At 50.7% G+C, this 21,805-nt stretch overlaps 9 protein-coding genes across 9 annotated transcripts; 5 read left to right on the top strand and 4 right to left on the bottom strand.

Moving 5' to 3' along the window:
• Nucleotides 1-21: 21 nt before the first annotated feature.
• Nucleotides 22-1,497, top strand: LTR84_013067 (uncharacterized protein; the record flags this gene model as incomplete). The annotated part of the gene is made up of 1 exon (XM_064856572.1): nucleotides 22-1,497. One exon carries the CDS (start codon nucleotides 22-24, stop codon nucleotides 1,495-1,497), a length of 1,476 nt encoding a protein of 491 aa, XP_064707748.1.
• Nucleotides 1,498-2,013: 516 nt separating this feature from the next.
• On the bottom strand, nucleotides 2,014-3,747 carry LTR84_013066 (uncharacterized protein; the record flags this gene model as incomplete). Its single annotated transcript, XM_064856571.1, has 1 exon — nucleotides 2,014-3,747. One exon carries the CDS (start codon nucleotides 3,745-3,747, stop codon nucleotides 2,014-2,016), a length of 1,734 nt encoding a protein of 577 aa, XP_064707747.1.
• A 792-nt stretch (nucleotides 3,748-4,539) lies between these two features.
• LTR84_013065 (uncharacterized protein) lies at nucleotides 4,540-5,390 on the top strand (the record flags this gene model as incomplete). The annotated part of the gene is made up of 2 exons (XM_064856570.1): nucleotides 4,540-4,675; nucleotides 4,702-5,390. The coding sequence occupies 2 exons, from the start codon at nucleotides 4,540-4,542 to the stop codon at nucleotides 5,388-5,390; spliced, it is 825 nt and encodes a 274-aa protein (XP_064707746.1).
• Nucleotides 5,391-5,969: 579 nt separating this feature from the next.
• Nucleotides 5,970-10,121, bottom strand: LTR84_013064 (uncharacterized protein; the record flags this gene model as incomplete). The annotated part of the gene is made up of 1 exon (XM_064856569.1): nucleotides 5,970-10,121. The coding sequence occupies one exon, from the start codon at nucleotides 10,119-10,121 to the stop codon at nucleotides 5,970-5,972; it is 4,152 nt and encodes a 1,383-aa protein (XP_064707745.1).
• Nucleotides 10,122-11,306: 1,185 nt separating this feature from the next.
• Nucleotides 11,307-12,179, top strand: LTR84_013063 (uncharacterized protein; the record flags this gene model as incomplete). The annotated part of the gene is made up of 1 exon (XM_064856568.1): nucleotides 11,307-12,179. One exon carries the CDS (start codon nucleotides 11,307-11,309, stop codon nucleotides 12,177-12,179), a length of 873 nt encoding a protein of 290 aa, XP_064707744.1.
• Nucleotides 12,180-12,520: 341 nt separating this feature from the next.
• On the bottom strand, nucleotides 12,521-15,430 carry LTR84_013062 (uncharacterized protein; the record flags this gene model as incomplete). Its single annotated transcript, XM_064856567.1, has 1 exon — nucleotides 12,521-15,430. One exon carries the CDS (start codon nucleotides 15,428-15,430, stop codon nucleotides 12,521-12,523), a length of 2,910 nt encoding a protein of 969 aa, XP_064707743.1.
• Nucleotides 15,431-15,782: 352 nt separating this feature from the next.
• On the bottom strand, nucleotides 15,783-16,414 carry LTR84_013061 (uncharacterized protein; the record flags this gene model as incomplete). Its single annotated transcript, XM_064856566.1, has 2 exons — nucleotides 15,783-16,337; nucleotides 16,394-16,414. The coding sequence occupies 2 exons, from the start codon at nucleotides 16,412-16,414 to the stop codon at nucleotides 15,783-15,785; spliced, it is 576 nt and encodes a 191-aa protein (XP_064707742.1).
• Nucleotides 16,415-17,434: 1,020 nt separating this feature from the next.
• LTR84_013060 (uncharacterized protein) lies at nucleotides 17,435-18,883 on the top strand (the record flags this gene model as incomplete). Its single annotated transcript, XM_064856565.1, has 1 exon — nucleotides 17,435-18,883. One exon carries the CDS (start codon nucleotides 17,435-17,437, stop codon nucleotides 18,881-18,883), a length of 1,449 nt encoding a protein of 482 aa, XP_064707741.1.
• Nucleotides 18,884-19,292: 409 nt separating this feature from the next.
• Nucleotides 19,293-21,513, top strand: LTR84_013059 (uncharacterized protein; the record flags this gene model as incomplete). The annotated part of the gene is made up of 3 exons (XM_064856564.1): nucleotides 19,293-20,203; nucleotides 20,252-20,535; nucleotides 20,588-21,513. 3 exons carry the CDS (start codon nucleotides 19,293-19,295, stop codon nucleotides 21,511-21,513), a joined length of 2,121 nt encoding a protein of 706 aa, XP_064707740.1.
• Nucleotides 21,514-21,805: the final 292 nt, after the last annotated feature.

Genomic DNA, 21,805 nt, shown 5'->3' with positions numbered 1-21,805 from the left:
TCTCCTTCACTGCGACACATTATGGCCACCCGGCGGCCTCAGATACCTGTCCAACTTCTCCAGAACTCTACGCACTCAAACTCTTTGTCAAGCGCACGATTCTTCTCCACATCTGGGCCTTCATTTTCTCAACACCAAAGATCGTATAGCACGCCAACCACCCAACCACCAAGATCTCGCTTTTTCGCCCTCCGGACGATAGAGGGTCAAGGTGCATGGCGAAGGTCTCTCGCTGACCTTAAAGATCGTCGTCGTCAACCAGTAATCCGACGAATACAAGTCGGGAAGTATAAACACTCTGAACAACTGTCAAATACACAGCCCCTCAACCACCTAACAGAATCAGGCGAAGCACATATGGTTTCGATTGCAAATAAAGTACCCACCTCCCGCTCTGCCACAGCCACATCCACTCTTCTTTTCTCCAAGCCTCAGACATATGAGTCGTTGGTTTCTGCACAACTCAAAAAGGGCGATGCGATAGCAGTTGCACGGATAGCAGGCATCCAAGCAGCCAAGAAGACCTCTGATTTGATCCCGCTTGCTCACCCATCACTGGCCATGACTGGTTTGACCCTCACAATAAAGCCATTTGGCCCCTGTACTTTGCCCCCTAATCACAACTTGACACCGAAAAGTTATGGGTTGTTCAAAAATGGTGGGGTTTACATTGAGGCAAAGGTTGATTGCGAAGGTAAAACTGGGGTGGAAATGGAAGCCATGATGGGCGCCTCGGTGGCAGGTCTTACAATGTATGATATGCTCAAAGGAGTCGACAAAGCCATGACCATGACCGAAGTACGGGTGCTTCGCAAATCTGGAGGCAAAAGTGGCGCATGGAGTTATGACTATGCAACAAACAAGATTAAGAAGGCCGACAAGACTGATGACACCCACTCAGGAGCTGACTGGAGGGGCAGAGGTGGACCTGTTCGCAACCAGCCAAAGACCCCAAATCCGAATAATATTCAACCGAACAGTTACGGAGGCCTTTCTCAAGAGATTAATGATGAAGACATGTACTCCACATCTCAGCAACAAGATTTGGAACCCTTCATCACCGACGAATGGGCCTGGGAGGGGGACAAGGAGGCCAAGGCTGACCAGAGCGACCCTGTCGAAGATCAAACCTCTTCCAGCAACGACGAGAACAATGATCCAAGAGGCTTTCCTTCCGAGGAGGTAACAGTACACCACGATAACTCATTCCGAACTGCTTCACTCCGAGCAAATGTGAAGACTTGTCAACAAGACGTAGATCATGGCCGCTTGATTCCAGTGTCCAAGATCAACCCACAACTCAGCGTCAACCGTATACTGGACACCTCCAACACTAGTGACGATGAACCAGACTATGAGAGGAAGGTGTTGTTGAAAAGGGGTTTGGTCACTTATCGTGATCTCGTCAACGCCCGCATCCGGCGTTGGCAGGAGAAAAACGATACGAAAGGAGCGTTCTTCTCCATCAGCACCTTTCTTAGCAGTGAACGGTCATGACGATTGAACAACATTACCGTCGGTCTTCTCACCCCCATCATTCAAACATTTTATTTTTCATGCCACAATCATGGAGAAAAAGAAAATTTTCGTCATGTGGAAATATGTTTGGATACCCGAGAAAAGATGACGAGACAGAATAGGAGACATTTGAGCTCTGATACCACTGTGTACGAGCTATGTCTCTCGCTCTCATGCACACATGTGCATAAGTATCGAGAGGCGATGAGCAGTTTCCACACCGACCACTCTCGCACATTGAGCAGCAATCCTGTTAGAAGGAGGATTTATTTGTACAACAAACCGTTTATACCCAACTTCGATACCTAGCTAGCGCCCACGTACAACAGGTGCATAGATTCTTCTTGCATATCATGACTTGAGCCAAGCTGCCTGATATAGTACCTTTATAGTCTGTAGTTATGGTTTTCTCGACATCTCTGACAGATCATGGATATATATGACCGGCTCTCAATGATCCAAAAATCGACAGCGATGCTTTCCGAAGTTCAGTTTCTAATTCCCCGTGCCTGCAATTCCAAGCCTTGTTGGCCAGGTAAAACATCTATATAACAGGCTCCCAACGCCTGCATATGGCAGCGATACAGAGGTATCACCCGGGATCATCGAAGTTTTCAATGATTCCACGGTATCATTATGTGAAGCTCCTTTCCGTTCTGCCTGCCACTGGCGGACCATCTCATCATCAAGCTCCACTCTCCACCGCTGCCCGTCCTGTAACTTTGCGTCGACCGTCCGATCATCGAGCCTCTCCCTCTCATACCAGCATCCAACACCACTGCTGACCCCCAATTCTCCCAGGCTCACCTCCTTGACCACGCCGGTCTTCCCGTTCGTCCAAGTCCCCATCTGCCCTCTCTTCCTAAACCGAGTAGGATCCACAACGACCTCGCGACAAAACCCCGCCCAATTCTGCATCGCTTTCCTCCCCGCCCCGTTCCAAGCAAACATGGCGAAGCAATGCGGCATGCCCTCCCACCCGTCAAACACGACGGCTTGATTTCCCGGATCAGCGCTCTGAAAGACCCGCCGCGCAAACACCTCGGCCTCGTCCTGCATGCCCTCCCAACCCACACAGACATACACCGGCGGGACACCGCGCCAATGCCGTGGCTGCGCGGCCAACGGCGACACGAGCGGGTGAATACACATGCGTGCCGTGCAGTACGTCTCAACACGCGGCGGCGAGGCCGGCCAGATAGCGTCCGTGGGGAACGCGGGCGTTGGGTTCTGATTTCTCGGAGGCGGCGGTGCGATGATATCCCATCTGGCATTTGCCGTTGTGGAAGGCAGACACCGCGTGATATCCAGCCACGGAGAACTGAGGGCAAGGCCAGCGCAGACGAGGTCTGGGATCGTAACGGCCTGCCCCTGAAAGACTATGCGTCGCTTCTTGCCTTCCCCCTGGCGTCGTGAAAGCGTCTGCAGGAGGAGCAGCAGCGATGAGGCAAGGCCCCCTCCAGACGAATCACCCGCCAAAACGATTTTCTCCGGCGGCACGGCCTCGTGGAACGCACCAAGCGGTGGCGCGATTAGAGCGAGGTATGCGGCCAGCGCGTCCAGCAGCGCCGCGGGGAAGACATGCTGTGGCGCGAGGCGGTAGCGGACGGAGAGGACGCGGCCCCCGGATTTCTGCGCCAGCGCCGACGTCGTCCACCGGTGCGTCGTCGGGTCCATCAGGCAGTGCGCCCCGCCGTGGAAGTATAGTATCGTCGGGCCGCATGTGTCGGGCAGGTCGGCCATCATTGCGGCGTACATGTCTCGCTCCGAGAGGGAGGGGCGCATGGCGACGTGCGAGACGTTGCGTCGGTAGCCCGTCCATTCTGTTTGCACGGGGTCTAGGACTGGCATTGTGAGATCGATGGGTCGCAAGTCTTGGTCGCCGAGTTCGATGATCGCGCTCGCAATGGCTTCCTGGAGTGTCAGGATATGCTCGTCCACACCTCCATCCGTTGTCTTTCTCCCAAGACTGTCTTCAACTGGAATAGTCCATTTGCTGATCCACATCCGTCCCCAAACGCCGTAATCATAGTTGAACGCCTGCTGTGATTTCAAGAGCGCCGCTGGCGTCCGCAACACGGGTCGTGCCCAGAGTGTTATCAATTCGGTCAAAAAGTCCTGATCAGAGCTATTTCGCGACAATCCCAATGCTGCGAGGCATGTGTTGACTGTCAGGGCTGGAACTCGGTACGCGAAGGCGCGGACGAGGCCTTGTGGAGATATGTCCATTATTTTGGTGCTCCGAACTCAAGGAACAACCCTTCAGGCTTTCTTAGTCTCTCTCAACTGGACACTAACTGGACACAGTTCACTGCGTAAGTCGACGGGAGCAATGATCAGCATTGGGGATATCTCAACATCGTTAACTTCTGGAAAGCCACATAATAGTAGGAGCCAAACAAGCAATGCTGACTGTGATGTAGCGGGTTTTTAATCTCAACAGTAATGCTTTTTCCTGCCATCAACATGGCAAACACATGATCTGAGACTTTCACATGCTCCATGCATTACACGTGGCGCAAGCGCTGAGAACTCGACCTTGAGAAAGCCTAGAGGCAAGGCTGTGGCTCCCTGAAAGCGCAGCCAGCCAATGAAACAATCTTATCGCGATGTTAGTGATGTCATGACTTGCTGTTTCGATGTCTGCTCAAGCTCGTGAAACATTCGGACAAACAGTAGCCAGATCGACTAGCTAACGATATTGACTCTGAAGCTGCATATTCCCAACTGCACTCCTGGCACAGTCGAAGTTGTGAACAAGAACAGACAAATGCGCGTGGACAATATGAAGAACAAGTATATGATATCCGGTTGATCTGGAGTGATGCGCAGAATACGCCAGTAGTGCTTATCATACCCCGCCTATCGCGCTTCTAGACAACTTCCTAAAAACCACGTATATTCCGCTCTATCCAAATAATGGTCTACACTCGCTATCAGTCCGACCAATTGTATAAGACAAGCTTCAAATAGGCCATCACGTCTCAGCTCATTTTCCCCGGGAAGTACAGTAGCATAATCATGGCCGACCAGGACTTACCTCCTCAGACATTGGCCGGTAAAACCACCATAGTCACCGGATCCGCACGAGGCTTAGGTGCTGAAATGGCGTTCGACCTGGCGATACGAGGGGCACAGGTGAGGATTGCCAAGCGCGGTATGCTCGCTCCCAAAATTATACAGCTGATCTGGGGTCACTGCCCAAGGTAGTCGTGGTGTACACATCGGTGTCATCCACGGAGAAGGCAGAAAAGCTCGTCGAGGATATCAACGCGTTGCCCAACGCCTCTGCAGCCATCAGTGTGCGTGCCAACCTTGGAGAGGTATCGGCTCCCAGAGACATCATCGATGCCACGATCGGCGCCTTTGGCAAGGACATCCACATTCTCGTCAACAACGCCGCCGTCCAGATCACGCGGCCCCTGTCTGAGATTTCCCACAAGGACTACGACGACGTGTACAACGTCAATGTGCGAGGCGTCATCCTCATGACCCAGGCGACGTTGAAGCACATGCCACCGAAATCGCGCATCATCAACATCTCTTCCGTGGGCGGGCGATCCGGATTCCCGAGCCTCTCGTTGTACACGTCTTCGAAAGCGGCTCTCGAGGGCTTGACTCGTTCTTGGGCCGCTGAATTGGGGTCCAATGGGACAACCGTCAACGCTGTGGCTCCGGGGCCTGTACAGAGCGAGATGCTGGATTCGATTCCAAAGGAGATCGTACAGATGCAGAAGGAGAGCACACCGGTAGAAAAGCGAGTCGGGATGCCCTATGAAGTGAGCAACGTAGTCTCTTGGCTGGCAAGCGAGGAAAGTGCGTGGATCAGTGGTCAGACACTCAATGTCAGTGGTGGCTGGACTATGTATTAACAGGATCATACTTCGTAGCAGTTTCGTCTGAGGCAAGGCTGGCTTGGACGAAGCTTATTCAGAGTGCTTTGTGCGCCGCGATGTAGATATGGGAAACTCGAACGATGGCCACACCTGTGTAGGGGCAGTTGGTACCAAGAGGTGTAGAACAATCTCAAGTACGATCACGAGAAGGATCTGAAGTCCGCCGACGAAACCGCTTATCATGTCGCCGTACCCAATCTCGAAATTTGACGCAGAGAAAAGGCAGCAAGGCACAAAATGAGTATTTCATTGTCCCACGAAGAACTCCAGGCTCAAACGATGGATTCCCAGGGGTGGTTAGCGCTAATCAAAGAGCAGTTGCAAAACTTAATGTTCAATCCCTCAATCCCTCATCAACATCCAGTCCTCGAATCATGATCATACTTAATACCCAAATTCCGAACCATATTTGTGTCCTCATAAGTCCTTTGCGTTGAAAGTTGGACTGCAAAAAATTAATGAGCAACATGCCAAACAACATCGGCTGTCAACCGTATGTATGTAGAATCCACAATCTTTATCCAGCTGTTGCATTTCTCCCAAATTAAAGTTAGCTCATCGTCGAATCACACTTGGTCCCGTCATTCTGCCTCCACCGGAGAGAAGACTTGTTCTGACAATCATCTCGGCGGCTGCGGCGGCTGCGAGACGTTCTTTTTGTCTAGAACGGTCTCTCAGGTATCCCCCAGCCTCTGGCCGCATTCTTAGGATTCTCAGAATCATGTCGTCACTTGGCTCGGCTTGTGCAGCCTTCCATTTCTCTTCTTTCGCTTTGCGCATGGTCCCCAAATTTCGACTCATCATGATGCTCTTAGCACGTCGAGCACCTGCCATGTTGCCAGGTTGTAGGAGTCCACCACCACCAACTTGACCGAGACTGGGTGGAGCTGATGCTCTGGACCGATGCATTTGTTGATTCGCTGCTGTTGTCGACGCCATTCTTTCTGATTCTCGAATAAGGGAATCGGTGGGTTGGTCGTAAAAGAAGTTGAGCATTTGTAACTCATGATACTTTGGATTTTTCAAAACATTGACAGGCACACCATTGGCTTCTCCAGTCTCCTCATCCACGGCGTTGAAGAACTCGAATAAACTTTGCAGCCATTTGTACACAACGTCAAGTTCTTGTTGAGTCAACGGCTTTTGCTGTGATGGTTTATCGGACAATGGGGGAACGAGAAGTCCTTCCACTGTTGCCAACACCTCTTTCCACAGACGGGTCATCACCGCAATCATGGCATCAGGAGTAAGAGTCTGTTGCATGATTGCGAAGTTGTCATCGAAATAGTCAAATAGTGGTTTCAGGGCGTTGATGATGTCTGCGTCAGTTGTGACTGCAGTAGCTGGGGCCATAGATGTCCGATTCCTAGCAAAGTACGAAGAGACACTGGATATTGATATCCCACGATTCAACAGTAGTCGAAGTGCTCGTCGTGACAAGCAATGATTGATATATGCAGATAGTTTATCTGTGATACGCCTAGTCATGTCTCGTTGAGTGCGTTGTAGAGACCGGAAGGCTTTTCCAAAGTAGAATTGAATGTCATCCCGCTCGCCTTCCATACTCACACGCACCAGAAGACGACCTTGAGTGTCCAAGTCTAGCCAGTATTCACGAGGTAAAAAGTCGCTGAAATGTGCCGGATCCAACTTGAGAGATGTTCGTCCGACATAATCATGATCTCCAACAGCATCCCAATCCCAGATTGTTGCTATCAGGTTGAGAGGCCCTTGTGTGGTAATGTCAACGGACTCATCCCATCGAGGGTTGAGATTGCGATAGACAATCCTACTCTTGGACAAACGCTTTTGATATTCATCGGTGAGGACGACATACGGATCACTAAAGCCGCTGACGTCGCAAGCTTTCAAGTCCTCAGCTTCAACAATCTTAATGCTGAAGACGTAATTTGTCGTTTTTCGAGGCCGTTGAGCCATTGGTGGTTGATGTCTCTTGACCACTTCGGCGCAAGCGTCCACATTGACCTCTGCTTCTAGTTTGTCCCATTGGTGAATGGCAAAAGAAATGTTATTGAGCTTGACAAATGATTGAGGATAAAATTGAAATGGCTCGACCCTTTCTTTGTTGTTCCAGGTATCTTTAGCCAACTGCATCCACTTCTCTTGCCTAGTCATATTGGCGGCCGCTTCTTGTTCAGGAGTCAACCTGTCCATTTCTTTGCTAAACATTTGATCGAGTAGTTCACAATACCGGGCAATACCCCCGCCAACAGCCTTGGCTAAGGCAGTCATGAACTTCGCGTAGCTGAGATCGTCATCCCAATTTAGTTGAGCAACTTGATCGACAACCTGATTGAATGACTGGTAGATGTCTATCACAGAAGTTGAATGACGTTCATCTTCTGTAGGCACTTGCTCTGGATTTTGAGTCCTGACCGCAAAGGTATCATGCTTGACAGCGTTTTCGACCCAACCAAGGACTTGACCTTCAGTTGACCGAATCCATTTCCAGACAAAATCGGCCAGCAAGTCTTCGATTTTGTAAGGAAATGGGGTGTTCGGCAAAGCATCGCTATGAACACGACGAAACTCACTCAAGTCTTTGTATAGATCGAACCCGTCCTGGATTGGAATTTCAAACTGAGTCTTTTCGGCCAGGATGAGGATCTGCTCAATCATTGCTTTGGAATCCTCTCCAAAGGCCGGAAGGGTAGTTTCCAGGAGGATCATCAATGGGTTGATGCCAAGAATCTCCGGGTTTTTCCTGAACCTTTTCTGGATTTTCTCCGCCAGCTTCAAAAGAGCCTTTGCAAGCTGTTGAATATGATAGAATTCCCACTTGTCATCCTCTTGGGGAAGCTCACGAGCAAGGATCGTGTTATACATCTTTTTAGCTTCAGCAATTAATCCATCAATAGCGGCATTCTTGAAGTCCTCGAAATCTTCCGAGCCTTGTGCGAAACTGGGATCACTTTTGACATGCTCGTCAACAATGGCCATGATGGCACCAAGCTTTGGCAGCTGAGCTTTGTCAGCATATGCGGTCAAAATCACATCATATAATTGCTGAAGTAGAGCGTTATATAGCGTGGTGAGGAGCTTTCCCATGAGGGCAAAATCCGAGATCGTCCAGTTGTATCGGTCGTAGAGCGCCGAAGTCATGATTAAAGAAGTTCTCTTGTTCTTTGCTTCTTCTGTAGGTGGTTCCTTGACATAGTTGAATGCAGCATCCAACATTTCCAGGCTGATGGCTTGCTCGGCAAACTTTTCACGAACAACGTCCAAGAATAGCACAATGCGAGTAAACTTTGGGATACGCCACCTCATTGCAATTTCATTCAATAGCTCAGTGGTCTTTTTGGAAAGTAGTTGGCCATTCTCCGGGCCATTGCCGGCATCGTTTGTCTGGTCATTAAGGTCGTGGTTCAGCGCCTGGAGTAGAATAAAGCGGAACATGGCTCTTGGGTCCGAAGGAATGAAAGTGTAGACGTGTGACCCATCGCCATTTTGGTGGGAGGAAGCGGACTCGGAAGAGCTCAGATCGAGAGAGCCCAGGTCGACAGGCAAGTCCAATAGGTATGAGGAGGAGTCGGTGGGTTGAGAAAGTACTCGAGAGACTTCTGCATAATGAGCGTCATTTGGTTGGGAGGATGAGGAATGGGGATTCAAGGTTGGTAAGCTTCCACCAGGAGTACTCTTGGCCAGCTGGGGATTGGACTGCATTATGGCCATCATCATCTGCGACAGGTCTGGACTTTCATTTCTCTTCCAGGTTTCATATGCTTCATGCGTGTCAAAATCTTCAGCATTCAAAGTCATCTTCGTACCCAACGTGAGATGCTGCTGGTAGGTTTTCAGGTCTTGTAGGGCCGCTTTCTCGGTCCATACAGGCTTGTTCTTGGTAATGTCGGATTGCAGCATGGTGTTTGTGAGACCGAAAAGTTTCCCCACCACCTGTACTAGAGGCATGTCTTTTACTTCATAGGACAGAGGGACGACCTCCTCGACCATCTTGAACTCTCCATTTGTCTGTGAACTGGCAAGATTCTCATCACCCTTTAGGAGCTTGGACTCTAGAGTAGCAAGACGACTTGCTAGTTCTGGCTTGTCCTTGGCCCAGTCGCGGTCCTTCAGGATCAGGGACAATAACCGAACGAAGAGAGCGACATGACGGTCAACCATGCGCTTGACGCCGTCATCACCGGGCGGTTTCCCTTTCTGGAGTTCTTTGGTGGCGTTGGAAAAGAAGATAAGGACGAGATCTTCTGCTCTCCGGTCGGCCTCCATGCGCTTTTTGAATTGGGGGTCGGACAGTGCATTGAGAAAGATGGCAAAGATGCGCTTGACCAAGGCATCTTGATATTCGGGTCTCTTTTCCCGGCCTATGAGAATGCCCTGTAGCCTCTTTTCCAACTCTTTGACAAAATCGTGGGGAAATCTTGCGGATTTGGCATCCCGAACCACAGTGAAGTCACTCATAAGATCATGAAAAGAGCTGGAAGTAGTTGAGCGATTGACCGGGGGCTTTGTCTCGACATGGCGCTTCCTGGTGGCTTTGGGCTGCAGCAGATAAGAGAGGTAAGCGGCCTTTAAAGCATAAATGTAGGCCTCGTTGGGGGTGAAGGATTTGGGACGAGGTTTGGAACGGCTTCTGGAAAGGTCCCTGGACAAGTCTCTGGATAATCTGGAACCATTTTGTAGGCTGTTCACACTCCGATTAGGCGGCCGGTGTGCGGGTTGGGACATATGGACAGCATTAATTGGTATAGGGCCGAAGGAGGACTGGCGAGATTGACAACGTCGAGGACGAGGCGATGAATAGGTGGGTGTCAAGAGCAGTGTCTGGTGACTGGATGCTGGGTCGTGAGGAGAAGTGAAATAATGAGCGGCCTTGGTCAGAGTCAGAGTCAGGTGGTGGAGGTAGTGGTACGCAGTCGCAGTCGGAGTGGGAAAAGAAGCAGCCTTGTGCACACTACTGTGCAGTGCAGTGTCTGGATTTCACAGGAGTGTAACTAGTACGGAGTAAGGTGCTCTGGGCAGTGAGTGACGGTGATGGTGGTGGTTATTCTGAGACTCCAGGCTTAAGGCCGATTCGGGCTGCGCCTTCCTATGGATTTTGGTGTGCTGCACGGTGGCACCCACTCACTTGTTCTCGTTCAGGTGACAAGCGGGGAAAATTGGAGGGGGCGGCGGTGTCCAAGGTTTGGGCTGAAATAAATAAAAGGAGCTGGAAGTGAAGGTTGAGTCGTGATATGCAAATGGTTCTCTTAGACCCAGGAGACTGTGGGGAGTAAGCTGTGTCGACTCTTATCCGTAGAATATTGTTCTGACAATTCAAGAAACGATGTCGGTCAGTGTGTGGTGAGTCGTGACTGGTATTCTAATGATGTAGTTATTTGGGTCACGGTCAGTCGGTTTCAAGTTTCAGGCTCAGGCTCAGGCTGCCGCTGCTGCATCCCTCACTGGCAGTAACCAAATAATAGTGGACTCTCGTTCCTTCCCTTGCAGTCATGGACTCATGGCTCCTTCCTTCCTCATGGGCATGCTCATCACGCGTGACTGCCCAACTTGGCCCACTGGCACAGTCACATGTCACAAGCACGCTTTATATTAATTCCACCTCCGACTTTCACCATCATGGCAACTTCCCTTACCAATATTGTCCACCATCAATCATCAATCAGGCCTGCCACTGCATGACAATCAGTTCTACCGGACCAGAGATCCATGCTATCATGACTGGCGGCGGCTGACAATCACGTGGCGGTTATATAAAACACAATACACCTGGCTCATGAGCCCACCTGTCCTGCCATCCCAATGCCGAGGTGCAAGGTAGGACGTGCTTAGGATTTCAACTTTGTAATTTCACTATATCTTCCCTCCTGGATCTCTTCCCCCCTCTCAATTCTTATCCCTCACATTCCAATCATGCTAATCAAAGATCGCACCTTCATCGTCTCCGGTGGTTCCAGCGGGCTTGGTCTGGCGACCGTCATCACACTCGTACAGAATGGTGCCAATGTCTCCATTCTTGATCTCAACCCTCCCCCTTCCGAAGCCACTTCCCCATTCGACTCGTCACGCATCCTCTTCACAAAGACCGACGTCTCCTCTTCTTCCTCTCTCCAAGCTGCTGTCAAATCCACTTTAAGATGGATCCTCGAGTCCACTTCAAAGCCCCTTGCTGGCACGATCTGCTCCGCCGGTATTGGTACCGCAGCCTTGAGTTTACCAAGACAACCCCCGAATGTCACACACGAAACAGTCAAGTACATGGACATGGCACAGTTTGACAGAACCCTAGCCATCAATCTAAGAGGCACCGTTGATCTCATCCGCTTGACCCTGCCACATCTCTCTTTAAATGAACCCTGGGGCGAAGATGGAGAGCGAGGCGTCATTATAGTCGTCTCTTCCGTTGCCGCCTTCGAAGGTCAAGTCGGTCAGCTAGCTTACTCCGCCAGCAAAGGTGCCGTCCGTAGCATTGTCTTACCGCTGGCACGAGAATTGGGCCAAAAAGCAGGCATCCGAGTCCTGGGCATCGCACCCGGTGCATTCCAAACCGGAATGACCATTCCCAAACCACCACCGCCGCCGAAGAATGGGGGTTCCTCGGCCCCAAAGCCAAAGGAAAGTACTGGTGGCCGTGCCGCCATCAATTCGGAAATGCTCCAATATCCCAAACGTATGGGTAAGGCCGAAGAGTTTGCCCGATTGATTCGAGACATGGTGGAAAACCCCATGTTGAACGGTGAAGTCGTTAGACTAGATGGCGCAGTCAGGATGCCAACCAGGTTGTGATTGACGAGGATTTGAATGCATGAATTATCTCCTTGGGACAGCATCCTGGGACAGGGAGGAGTGAGGGAGATTATCACCACGATGACAGGGGTCGAGCATGATAAAAACGCCCGTTCCACGCCATGAAATAAGTGAATTTATATGAAAAGGGCCATTACATAGCCTTGATTATTGGTTTATCTACCATCGTACCATTGGATACATCAACAAACCATACTTTGGCCATCCATCCAATCAATAGAAAAAGGCATTATGACATGATCTATATTATCGTGAGATAGGTTCATCCATCTAACCACTACTTTTCACCACTATAGAACCAAAAACGGAGAGAGCAGCATTCAAGGGTTTGCAGCCAAAGCATCGACCGTCCCCTTCTCCAGCACCTCGGTGCTCTGCGGCTCTCCAACCTCTACATTCGATGCGGCCACCACATCCGAACCCGCCACCTGTGCCTGTGCCTCAGCCTCAGGCACAGGCACGTCCTTCTCGAGCCCATCAGGCTGCGGAACAACGACGCCCTGGTCCTCCACCACAGGCACAGCGCGCTTCGGCACCAGGCCCAAACGCTCCATGCGCAACTCCATGGCGCGACGATGGGCATCCAGGCCCTCGACGCGCGCCAGCTCCATGACGGCGAACCCGACCTCGCCGACGCCCTGCTCCGTCACCTCGGAGCTGGTGATGTTCTTCATGAAACTGCCCAGGTTGACCCCGCTGTACTGTCGCGCGTAGCCGTACGTCGGCAGGCTGTGGTTGACGCCCGCGCTGTAGTCCCCCACGCTCTCGGGCGTCCACTGCCCGATGAACACGGACCCCGCGTTCTGGATGTCCGGGAAGGCGGCGTGCGGGTTGGCCGTCTGCAGGATCAAGTGTTCCGGTGCGTAGTGGTTGGACCATTTGAGCGCCGAGGCCATGTCCGGCACGGAGATGGTGATGCTGTGTTCGATGGCGCCGCGCACGATGTCGACGCGTGGGAGTTCGTGCGCTTGTTTGTGCACTTCGTCTTCGATGGCTTGGAGTTGCCCTTCCGTGAGGTCCACGGCGATGAGCACGACTTGGCTGTCGGTGCCGTGTTCGGCTTGCGAGAGGAGATCGCTGGCCACGAAGGCCGGGTCGGCAGTTTTGTCTGCGACGACCAGCACTTCGGATGGACCTGCGGGCATGTCGATTGAAACGGCCGCGGAGGTGTCATTGGAAACGATCATTTTGGCGGCCGTCACAAATTGGTTGCCTGGACCGAGGATCTTGTCGACCTTCGTGATCGACTCGGTGCCATATGCCATGGCGGCGACGGCCTGTGCGCCGCCTGCGAGGACGATGGCTTCGGCACCCACTTTGTGTGCAATGTAGACGATCTCGGGGGTGATTGTGCCGTCGGCCCGTGGGGGAGAGGCCATCACAATGTTTTTGCATCCGGCTGCCATGGCGGGAACTCCGAGCATGAGAGCTGTCGAGGGTAGGACGGCTGTGCCGCCAGGGATGTAGAGGCCAACCTTTTCGATTGGTCTCGAGAATCGTGAACAGGTCACACCTGGCATTGTGTCCACCACAAGTGGGGCAGAGGGTTTCTGTGCGGAGTGGAATTTGAGGATGTTATGATAGGACGTGTTGATCGCTTTGATCGTCTCTTCAGGCAGTTGCATAAGAGATTCGGGAAAGGGGGCTTTCAAGACAGGCGATTTGAGGCTCGTGGCCTTTTCGAACTTGTGCGTGTACTTCAACACAGCAGAGTCGCCTTTTTCGCGAACATCTGCAATGATCGGTTGGACCAGCGCCATGATTTTTTCGTTCGACTTTTGTGAGGGCCGCTGCAGAGCAGATCTCAGGACATCGTCTGAGAAGGCTTGTGATGTGGAATAGCGTTTCATTTGTATCCTTCCAGATGCTGTGCCCGCCGGATCTGAGGGTGCTTTTGGTATCGAGGCGGCTTCCTTGACTTCTTCATCTTGATGACCGTTCGTGATCTTCTCCTCGGGCTGATTTTTTGCTCCATTGGTAACTTCCTCGTCAACATATTGTGGTTTCGCATCACCCTTCCTCCGCTTGACTTTGAGGCTCTTGAGGTCCAGATTTCTTTCAATGTCTTCGAGTGTAACATCCGCAGCTATACACCTTGCAAGTGCAAAGTACAGTAAATCTGCCGCCTCGGAGGCGATCTCTTCCTTCGTTGAAGCTTCGCAAAGCTCATCGGCTTCCTCCTTGATCTTGGCATTTACGAGTTTGGGGTCATTGAATAGTCGATTGGTATATGATCCCGCAGGGGCGTCAACCTTTCGCTCCTGAAGAGTGCGTTGCAGTCTTGATAGGCCTGATACCTTACCCCAGCATGACATAGTTCCTAAATGGCAGAAGCCTCGGCCTTTTTGATGGACCTTGAAAATCAGGCAATCTTTATCGCAATCGAAACCCATGCTGATGAGCTCTTGAGTATCCCCACTCGAAGCACCCTTGTGCCACAGACCTCTTTTACGGCTCTGATAGACACCAGCACCGGTCTTTAATGCTTCAGCGACGCTCTCTTTGCTGCTCCAGACGAGCCCAAGAGCCACATCACGTTCGTCAACCACAGTTGTTGCATATAGCCCAGTCTTCCTGTCAGGAGTCGCACCAGCAAGGACTAAGTCGACTGCTGGAATCAGCTTTTCATTTCCTTCCTTAGTTGAGTCGAAAGTCAAGGACTTGGAGGAGATTATGAGTGCATTTCCGGGATATTCGTGGAGTAGGTGTCTGCCGTCCGTCTCTCTGGTCACGGTGACGAAAATTGTTTGATCTGAGCTAGGTGGATAGTTCCCTAGCTCTTTCAGAACAGCATCGACATATTCGTTTCCCTTGTCTCCATCAACGGCCCATTCTGATGTCTTCCATTTCGGATTGGCCTCCAAGAAAGCCTTTAACTTGGTAAGGTCTGTTTTCGGGTTGTCGAGACTAATCGTGAGGACCAAGCGGTCGGGTGATATGGTTTGCTCTTGAGACAGTGCTTTTAACTGCTCAAAAGTGACGAAGATCTTAGATGCTCCATTGTTGAGGACGTCCACGACACTATCCCAGCTTTTGAGCTTTCGGACGTCGAAGAGTATAGATAACTTTGAAAAGTTCTGACGTAGAAATGAGAGGTTCGAGTCGAAGTTCTCTGGGGTTATTTGAATGAGCGTCTGACCAAAGTAAGCCACCTGGTCTAGGGTCAGACCGGTGGGGTTTGGCTTTGAGATCGCCTCTGGATTGATGGATACTAAGAGTCCGACTCCCATCTTCGACTGTTATGGGGAGTCGAATGTCGAGTGTTTGTCGCGTATGTATATGGCGATGGTGTAAAAAGGAAGATTTAAGCCTTGGGAATGCGGCAAAGAGGGTTGAAGGGTCGTGCAGTAGGACAAGGATCCTCAACGGTTGCAATAGTGACTCAATCGCAGCTGCGGGCAAACTAAAAAAAATCGGTGCTGAGGGGCCTGCTGGAACGATAACTAAAGATAAGACCATATGGGGAAACTAAGCCGATAAGCTCCCCCAACTTTTCGGAGAAATTGACTAAATACCGCCGAGATCCCCAACAGCGTCGAGGTTCAATTTCACAGCCTCGCAACACGCACGTAGTCTCAACCATCAACCATAGGTATGCGAAGTGACACTGTAGATCATCATTCCAAACTCGTCGACACCCGACAACCACCTTTCGATTCGTTTCCGCCCTTCAACATCACGTTGTCCGTCTGCAACCCAGAGTTCGCTGATGAGAAACTGGCCACCCAAACTCCACTCGCGACGGTATTGATCGTAAGCCTTCTTCCAGATCTCGCGGGTGCTCGCACTCCAAAGCCGTTTACTGGCAGGAGCCAGCAACTCAGCTAGTTCGGTGGCAATGAATGACGGTGAACCAACAGTGAAATTGACCAGATTGTCGAAAAGTGACAGCACGAATAATGTTCGTTGAGTAGCGGACGCCATGATCCACGACTCCCAGGCTTGAGGACTCAAGGTGGTGTCGGTCAAGCACACTGTGCCTTTCCCGACAACATCTCCAGCCAGATCTTGCAATTTGACCATGAAATCTGTATTGACGAACTCGTCTTTGGTGTGATAATGGAAGAAAAGCATCATTGTGTAGAGCAGATATGCTTGTAAAGCAGCCAGCAACTCCACCTGGTCATATTTCGCTCGCTATCCACCAGCCATTAGACTTCTGCTGGGGATGGTGTAGGAGCTAGGGTACGTACCGAGTCATATAAGTCATCCATGTTTGCCTCAAGACTCATGGCAGACATCATATCAACAGAAAGCAGTCCTAGTTCGATCCACCTGTGGCTCGTAGTGGCGAATTCAATCAAGGCCTTACTTTTCAGTACCTTAATTTGTGCCCAGTGGATAAAGGGAGGCCAGGAAGTCTCTGTAAACATTGTTGTGTATGTACTCAAAACGTGCTCAACGAATTTCATGGTGGCGGCGGTGTATGGTTTCGATCGCTGATCATCTGAAGGGAGCAGACTCTGGAGCCACCGAGCACGGACTTTGTGTTCGTCCACCACCCTGACCAGTTCAATACACTCGAAGTTGAGCTCTCCCTCATTGTCGAGATAGGAACGGTCATTGATTGTTGCTTCTCTCACCGACGTTAGCCAGTGGTCCACACTCTTCGGTTCGACATATGTGCAATCTAGAGCTCGATTTCGGCATCTGGTACATTCTGGTCGACCAAGGTCACAACGAACCTTGGCCGTGGAACAATTTGCGCAAGACTTCTTTCTGGCTGGCTGAGTCTTAGAGGCCATATCCCATGGATAACATGACCCGCCAAGTAAAATGCCGTGGGGCACTGTTTGCAGTATCGCTCAAAGAGGATCTATTCTAGACTCCTTGGAAGGGCCAACCTAAGTTTAGTGACTATTCAAGCCATCCTCGATTAGTTAATTCTGGCGCGGGGATCGCCGTGGGTACCTACTCGTAGGGGATTATGAGGAAGCTTCAGAGAGCACCAGCACAGAATATCCGATTCTCTTCTTGACCACATAATATTTCTGAGATGCCTTTCCCAGACTCTGTCACTCCTCCAGCATCGTCCGAGCTCTCGATACCTAACGAGGAGCTGCTTAGAAGTTGAAGTGGAGATACGTCACTCAACGCAGCCACCCCCTCCGGAACTCCGATGATCCCTGTCGCCTCACAGCACGAGTATTGTGTTTATATAGCATGAGTTCTCCCAAAGCAATGCGATCTTACTCAACTTGAGAAAAAACCCAAAGCAAACATATTCAGTCAAGATGTCCGCACAAAATGAGGAAGTCGCACCTTTCACTATCTTTACGAGGGCCCAGAAAGCCTTGATTATAGGAATTGTTTCCATTGTCGCAACTCTTTCGGGATTTGCGTCTAACATATATTTTCCTGCAATACCTCAAATATCCGAAGACCTAAATGTATCAACCAACCTCGTCAATTTGACCGTCACCTGTTATATGATATTCCAAGGGCTCTCACCGACAGTTTGGGGGGCTCTCAGCGATGCCAAGGGCCGCCGCATCACTTTTCAACTTACCTTGTTGATCTTCTTCGCAGCGTGTATCGGGCTCGCGGAAACAAAAAGTTATGCGCAGCTTGTGGTTCTCCGTTGTATGCAGAGCACCGGAAGTGCAAGCACAATCGCTCTTGGTGCAGGAGTGATTGGGGACATCACCACAAAACAGGAGCGAGGGGGTTACATGGGTGTATTCCAGGGTGGTCTTTTATTGCCAGTTGCAATTGGTCCCGTCATTGGCGGCCTGTTAGCCGACCACTTGGGTTGGCTGGCAGTCTTTTGGTTCCTGGCGATATATGGCGCTGCTTGTTTTCTACTGGTAGTTGCTGCTCTCCCCGAAACGCTGCGGTCAATCGTTGGAAATGGTTCCGTCAAAGCCAATGGTTTGGCGAAATCGTACTTGGGGGTTTACCAGAGAACACGATACTTCAAGAGTATCGAAGATAGCACGTTTGCGTCGCAGCAAGGTCAAGAACCCCCCAGGAAGGTGGATCTGTTAGGATCGTTGCGAGTTTTGACGCATCCCAACACATTTGTTGCCATAGCATTTGTTGGAATCCATTACATGGTATGGCAGATGGTGCTCACGGCATTGTCGACGCTCGCGAAAGGAGTTTACCATACTAGTGAGAGCCAGATAGGGTTGCTTTTCCTTGCCAATGGAGTTGGGTCGATCATTGGAACCTTGTTGACAGGCAAGCTTCTTGACTATGACTATCGAAAGATGGTCCAGGAATGTGGTGGAGACGAAACACATGTACCAGCGGAAAAGGCACGCTTGAGGACCATCTGGATCTGGAGTTGTATACAATGTGTGGCGGTCCTCGTATTCGGTTGGACTGTGAACTATGCCACGCACATATCAGTCCCGGTAATTGCGCTCTTTGTGCTCGGCTGGACAGCGATATCGATTCAGAGCGTGGTTTCGACTTTCTTGGTGGACATTCATCCTGGTCAAAGTGCATCAGCCACCGCTGCTCTCAATCTTGTACGATGTCTGCTGGGAGCCGGTGGGACGGCGTTTGTCAATCCAATGATTGAGAAGATCAACGTTGGCTGGACCGCAACTTTCCTGGTTGGACTGATGCTGCTTGTCAGTGTCGGGACAGTTCTCAAGGTGGTTCATGGCGCACGATTAAAGCGCGGGACTGGTTCTGCGCGTGCAGAAGAGGATGCGCTGAGCATCAAGGCTTGACTGTAGCCAATTGATACTTGATCCAGGTTGAAAATGTTAATGTCAGGTCGCGTCAAAACGCGTTTAACACGGAGCAACGGCCCCTTCCAATCAGGCATCAGGCTCCTGAACCGTGCGCAAAATAGAACTAAATATCTTGGAAGGCTCGGATGATAAACCTCGGAACTTGAAACCACCGCGCAAGGCGGATGCCAAGCAGATGCCTAACCCGACTTGCATGTCAATCGTCTAGCAAAAGTCTCGACCTCGGTGGGAGTCACTCCTGACCGTCTTCGATTGTCTGACTCGTAAGGTACGCAATTTAACTCAAGTCATAGTACCTAGGTATCTTTCAATTTCGCCCGGACATGCGCAGGTCCTATATATCATTGAAGGACGCAACACACCGGTGTAACTCATCAATCCTATGATGACTACCCCCTATGATCCTGGGGCACACAGCGATGGAAGCGATGAAAGCGATGACAACGCGCAGAATCCAGATCGCTCTCCATCAAGCACAAGAAAGGTACGATCTAGCAGAGCTTGCATCGCGTGTCGGCGCATGAAAACGCGCTGTGAAGTTGACGAGGCCCTCGGAAATGCCTGTAAGCTATGCATCAGAGCGAGGAGACAATGTGTAATGCAGTCTATCCCGCGTCGTCGTAAACGAAAAACCACAGAACGAGTGGCCGATCTCGAGAAGAAGATTGAGCATTTGACCACACTTCTCTCCGCAACAGAGTCAAACTCAAACCATGCGACACCCAAATCCGCCACGGGGAGTGTTCCAACAGGGAAGGGATCAGGGTCAGAGACGGAGCCAACTTCTGAGGCCCTCATTGATCGAGCAATCAGTCGTGGACTCCTCGACTGGCAAACTGCATGTACAGCTTTTGACCGCTACAATAAGCAGATGTGTCAATTCTCTCCATTTGTTGTGTTCCCACCGAATTCCGACCCCGCCACAGTCAAGGAACAACAACCTCTTCTCTTCTTCGCTATTGTGAATGCGGGAACCGCTTCCATCCATAGCCCGTCCAAGTCCGAGCTAGCGAACATGCTTGCTAGAGACTTGGCTCTAAGGATCATGTATAAAGGAGAGAGGACACTGGAAATCATTCAAACTCTGCTTGTTCATGTCACATTTTACGCACGACCAAGGCACACCAAGGAGCTCAATTTCAATCAGATGATACATATTGCAAGTACGATGGCATTGGATGTCGGTTTGGGCCGAAGGTCCCATAAATCCATGTCTTCACAAACCCCAGGCCAGCATCAGCTCGAATCCTTGGCTAGCCGCCGAGCTTGGTTAGGTTGCTACTATGTTGCGACAAGGTAGGAAAAGAACACCTGGATCTGACTTGCTGAACTAATGGCTAACAGTGTCTCAATCACCCTGCGACATCCAGCATTTGTTCGATGGTCGATCTATATTGAGGAATGCCTCGAGGTGTTTTCGTCAGACCCAGGAGCGCTACCGAGCGACTACTGGTTGGTCGATCTTGTGCGGCTCCAGCACATATCTGAAGATGCGTCTACTGTCTTCTCCATGGATGATCCCGGCTCCACAATAGACCTTCGAGATGTCAAAGTCCAATATCAAATTGGAGGCTTCCGCCAGCAACTGGAGCGCTGGCGTCAGAATGCCATCTCTGACATCACGCAACGTGAGTTCTGCAAAGTTTGGCAAGTAGATCATCCACTAATCATTGACCATAGCGTACGCCCGGCACGTCGAAGCAAATACTGCTTTATTCATTCATGAGCTTGCCTTACATTCGGAGCACAACGTTGATGAGTTGCGGGCCCCATTACGACCAGTAAATGCGGCCGCAGCCGCATCTGCAGCCGCGGTCGATAGTCTAGCGGCTTCCCTGGAAGATTTGCACGTTGCACCTGCCAGGGTAGAGTGTCTTTTCAACTGCCTAGCAGCCATTCATTCAATCTTCGATGCTTTTCTCTCCATGGACCTGAGCACGTTATGTGTCTTACCTAACCTTTATTTTGTTCGCACTGGGTATGCCGCCAGAGCTCTTCGAAAACTTCTGACTATCTGTGAGACTCAAGCTCGAGCAGGCACCCAGTTTCAAATCGATGCCAAAGATTTGAAATTCGTGGAGTACATGACATCTTTGATAGAGACGTTTAAAAGGGTTCATGCTGCGAACAATTCACAAGTTGCACGGGCGTTCAGTGTTGTTCTTTCACAAATGAAATCACAAGCACTGAAAGAACCGAATTTCGCAGCTGGAGTTGGTCCTCCTGAAGATCCGATCAAAGAGACTGAACAGAGAACAATAAGGCCTCGGATCAATTCGCAACCTGTACCACAACAACATCTTCCGATTCTTCTTCCTCGAGATCCTTCACTTTCGTTATACCCTTCGAACCCGCTGCCATATTTCGCATCAAACAATGTCCCCACCATTCAAACACAACACCATCAAGTGCTTGACAACCCAGTCAGCTTTGACTCTCCAGTGAACGTCCCAATATGGTATCCTAGTGAAGCGAACGATTCTTACATGAGCGGTATCGATGTTTTGCAATGGTACGGCCAAGACTTCATGTTTGACGGGGTTTCCACCTTTGGCTACGATCATGCAACTTATCCGCCTGGAACAAGCGGATGGCAGCAACAATAACAAACACATCTTCCAGCAAGTCGGCCACTAACAACCGTTGATCCGCAGAGCACTGGCAAATCCAAGCCGCCGTGGCCTTCTGACACTGTTGGTTCGCCATGCTCAAAGACTTCATAGTCAGATCATCAGCATCCACACCCCTTGACCGTTTCTAACGCTAAATTCGGGCTCGGGCGTGGAACTACAAGTCGACTGGGCAGCGTCTATTGGTTGCGCTTCAGTCATGGTCACTGTTCAGTGACGGACGTAGAGCTGGTTTCAGAGGTGGGAGTTAGGCAGAGTTTGGAGATTT

Source organism: Exophiala bonariae, assembly GCF_035927105.1.
Source record: "Exophiala bonariae strain CCFEE 5792 chromosome Unknown scaffold_9, whole genome shotgun sequence".
Classification (NCBI taxonomy): domain Eukaryota; kingdom Fungi; phylum Ascomycota; class Eurotiomycetes; order Chaetothyriales; family Herpotrichiellaceae; genus Exophiala; species Exophiala bonariae.
Note: the sequence above shows the minus strand (reverse complement) of the source record. Positions and strands in the feature narration are given on the sequence as shown.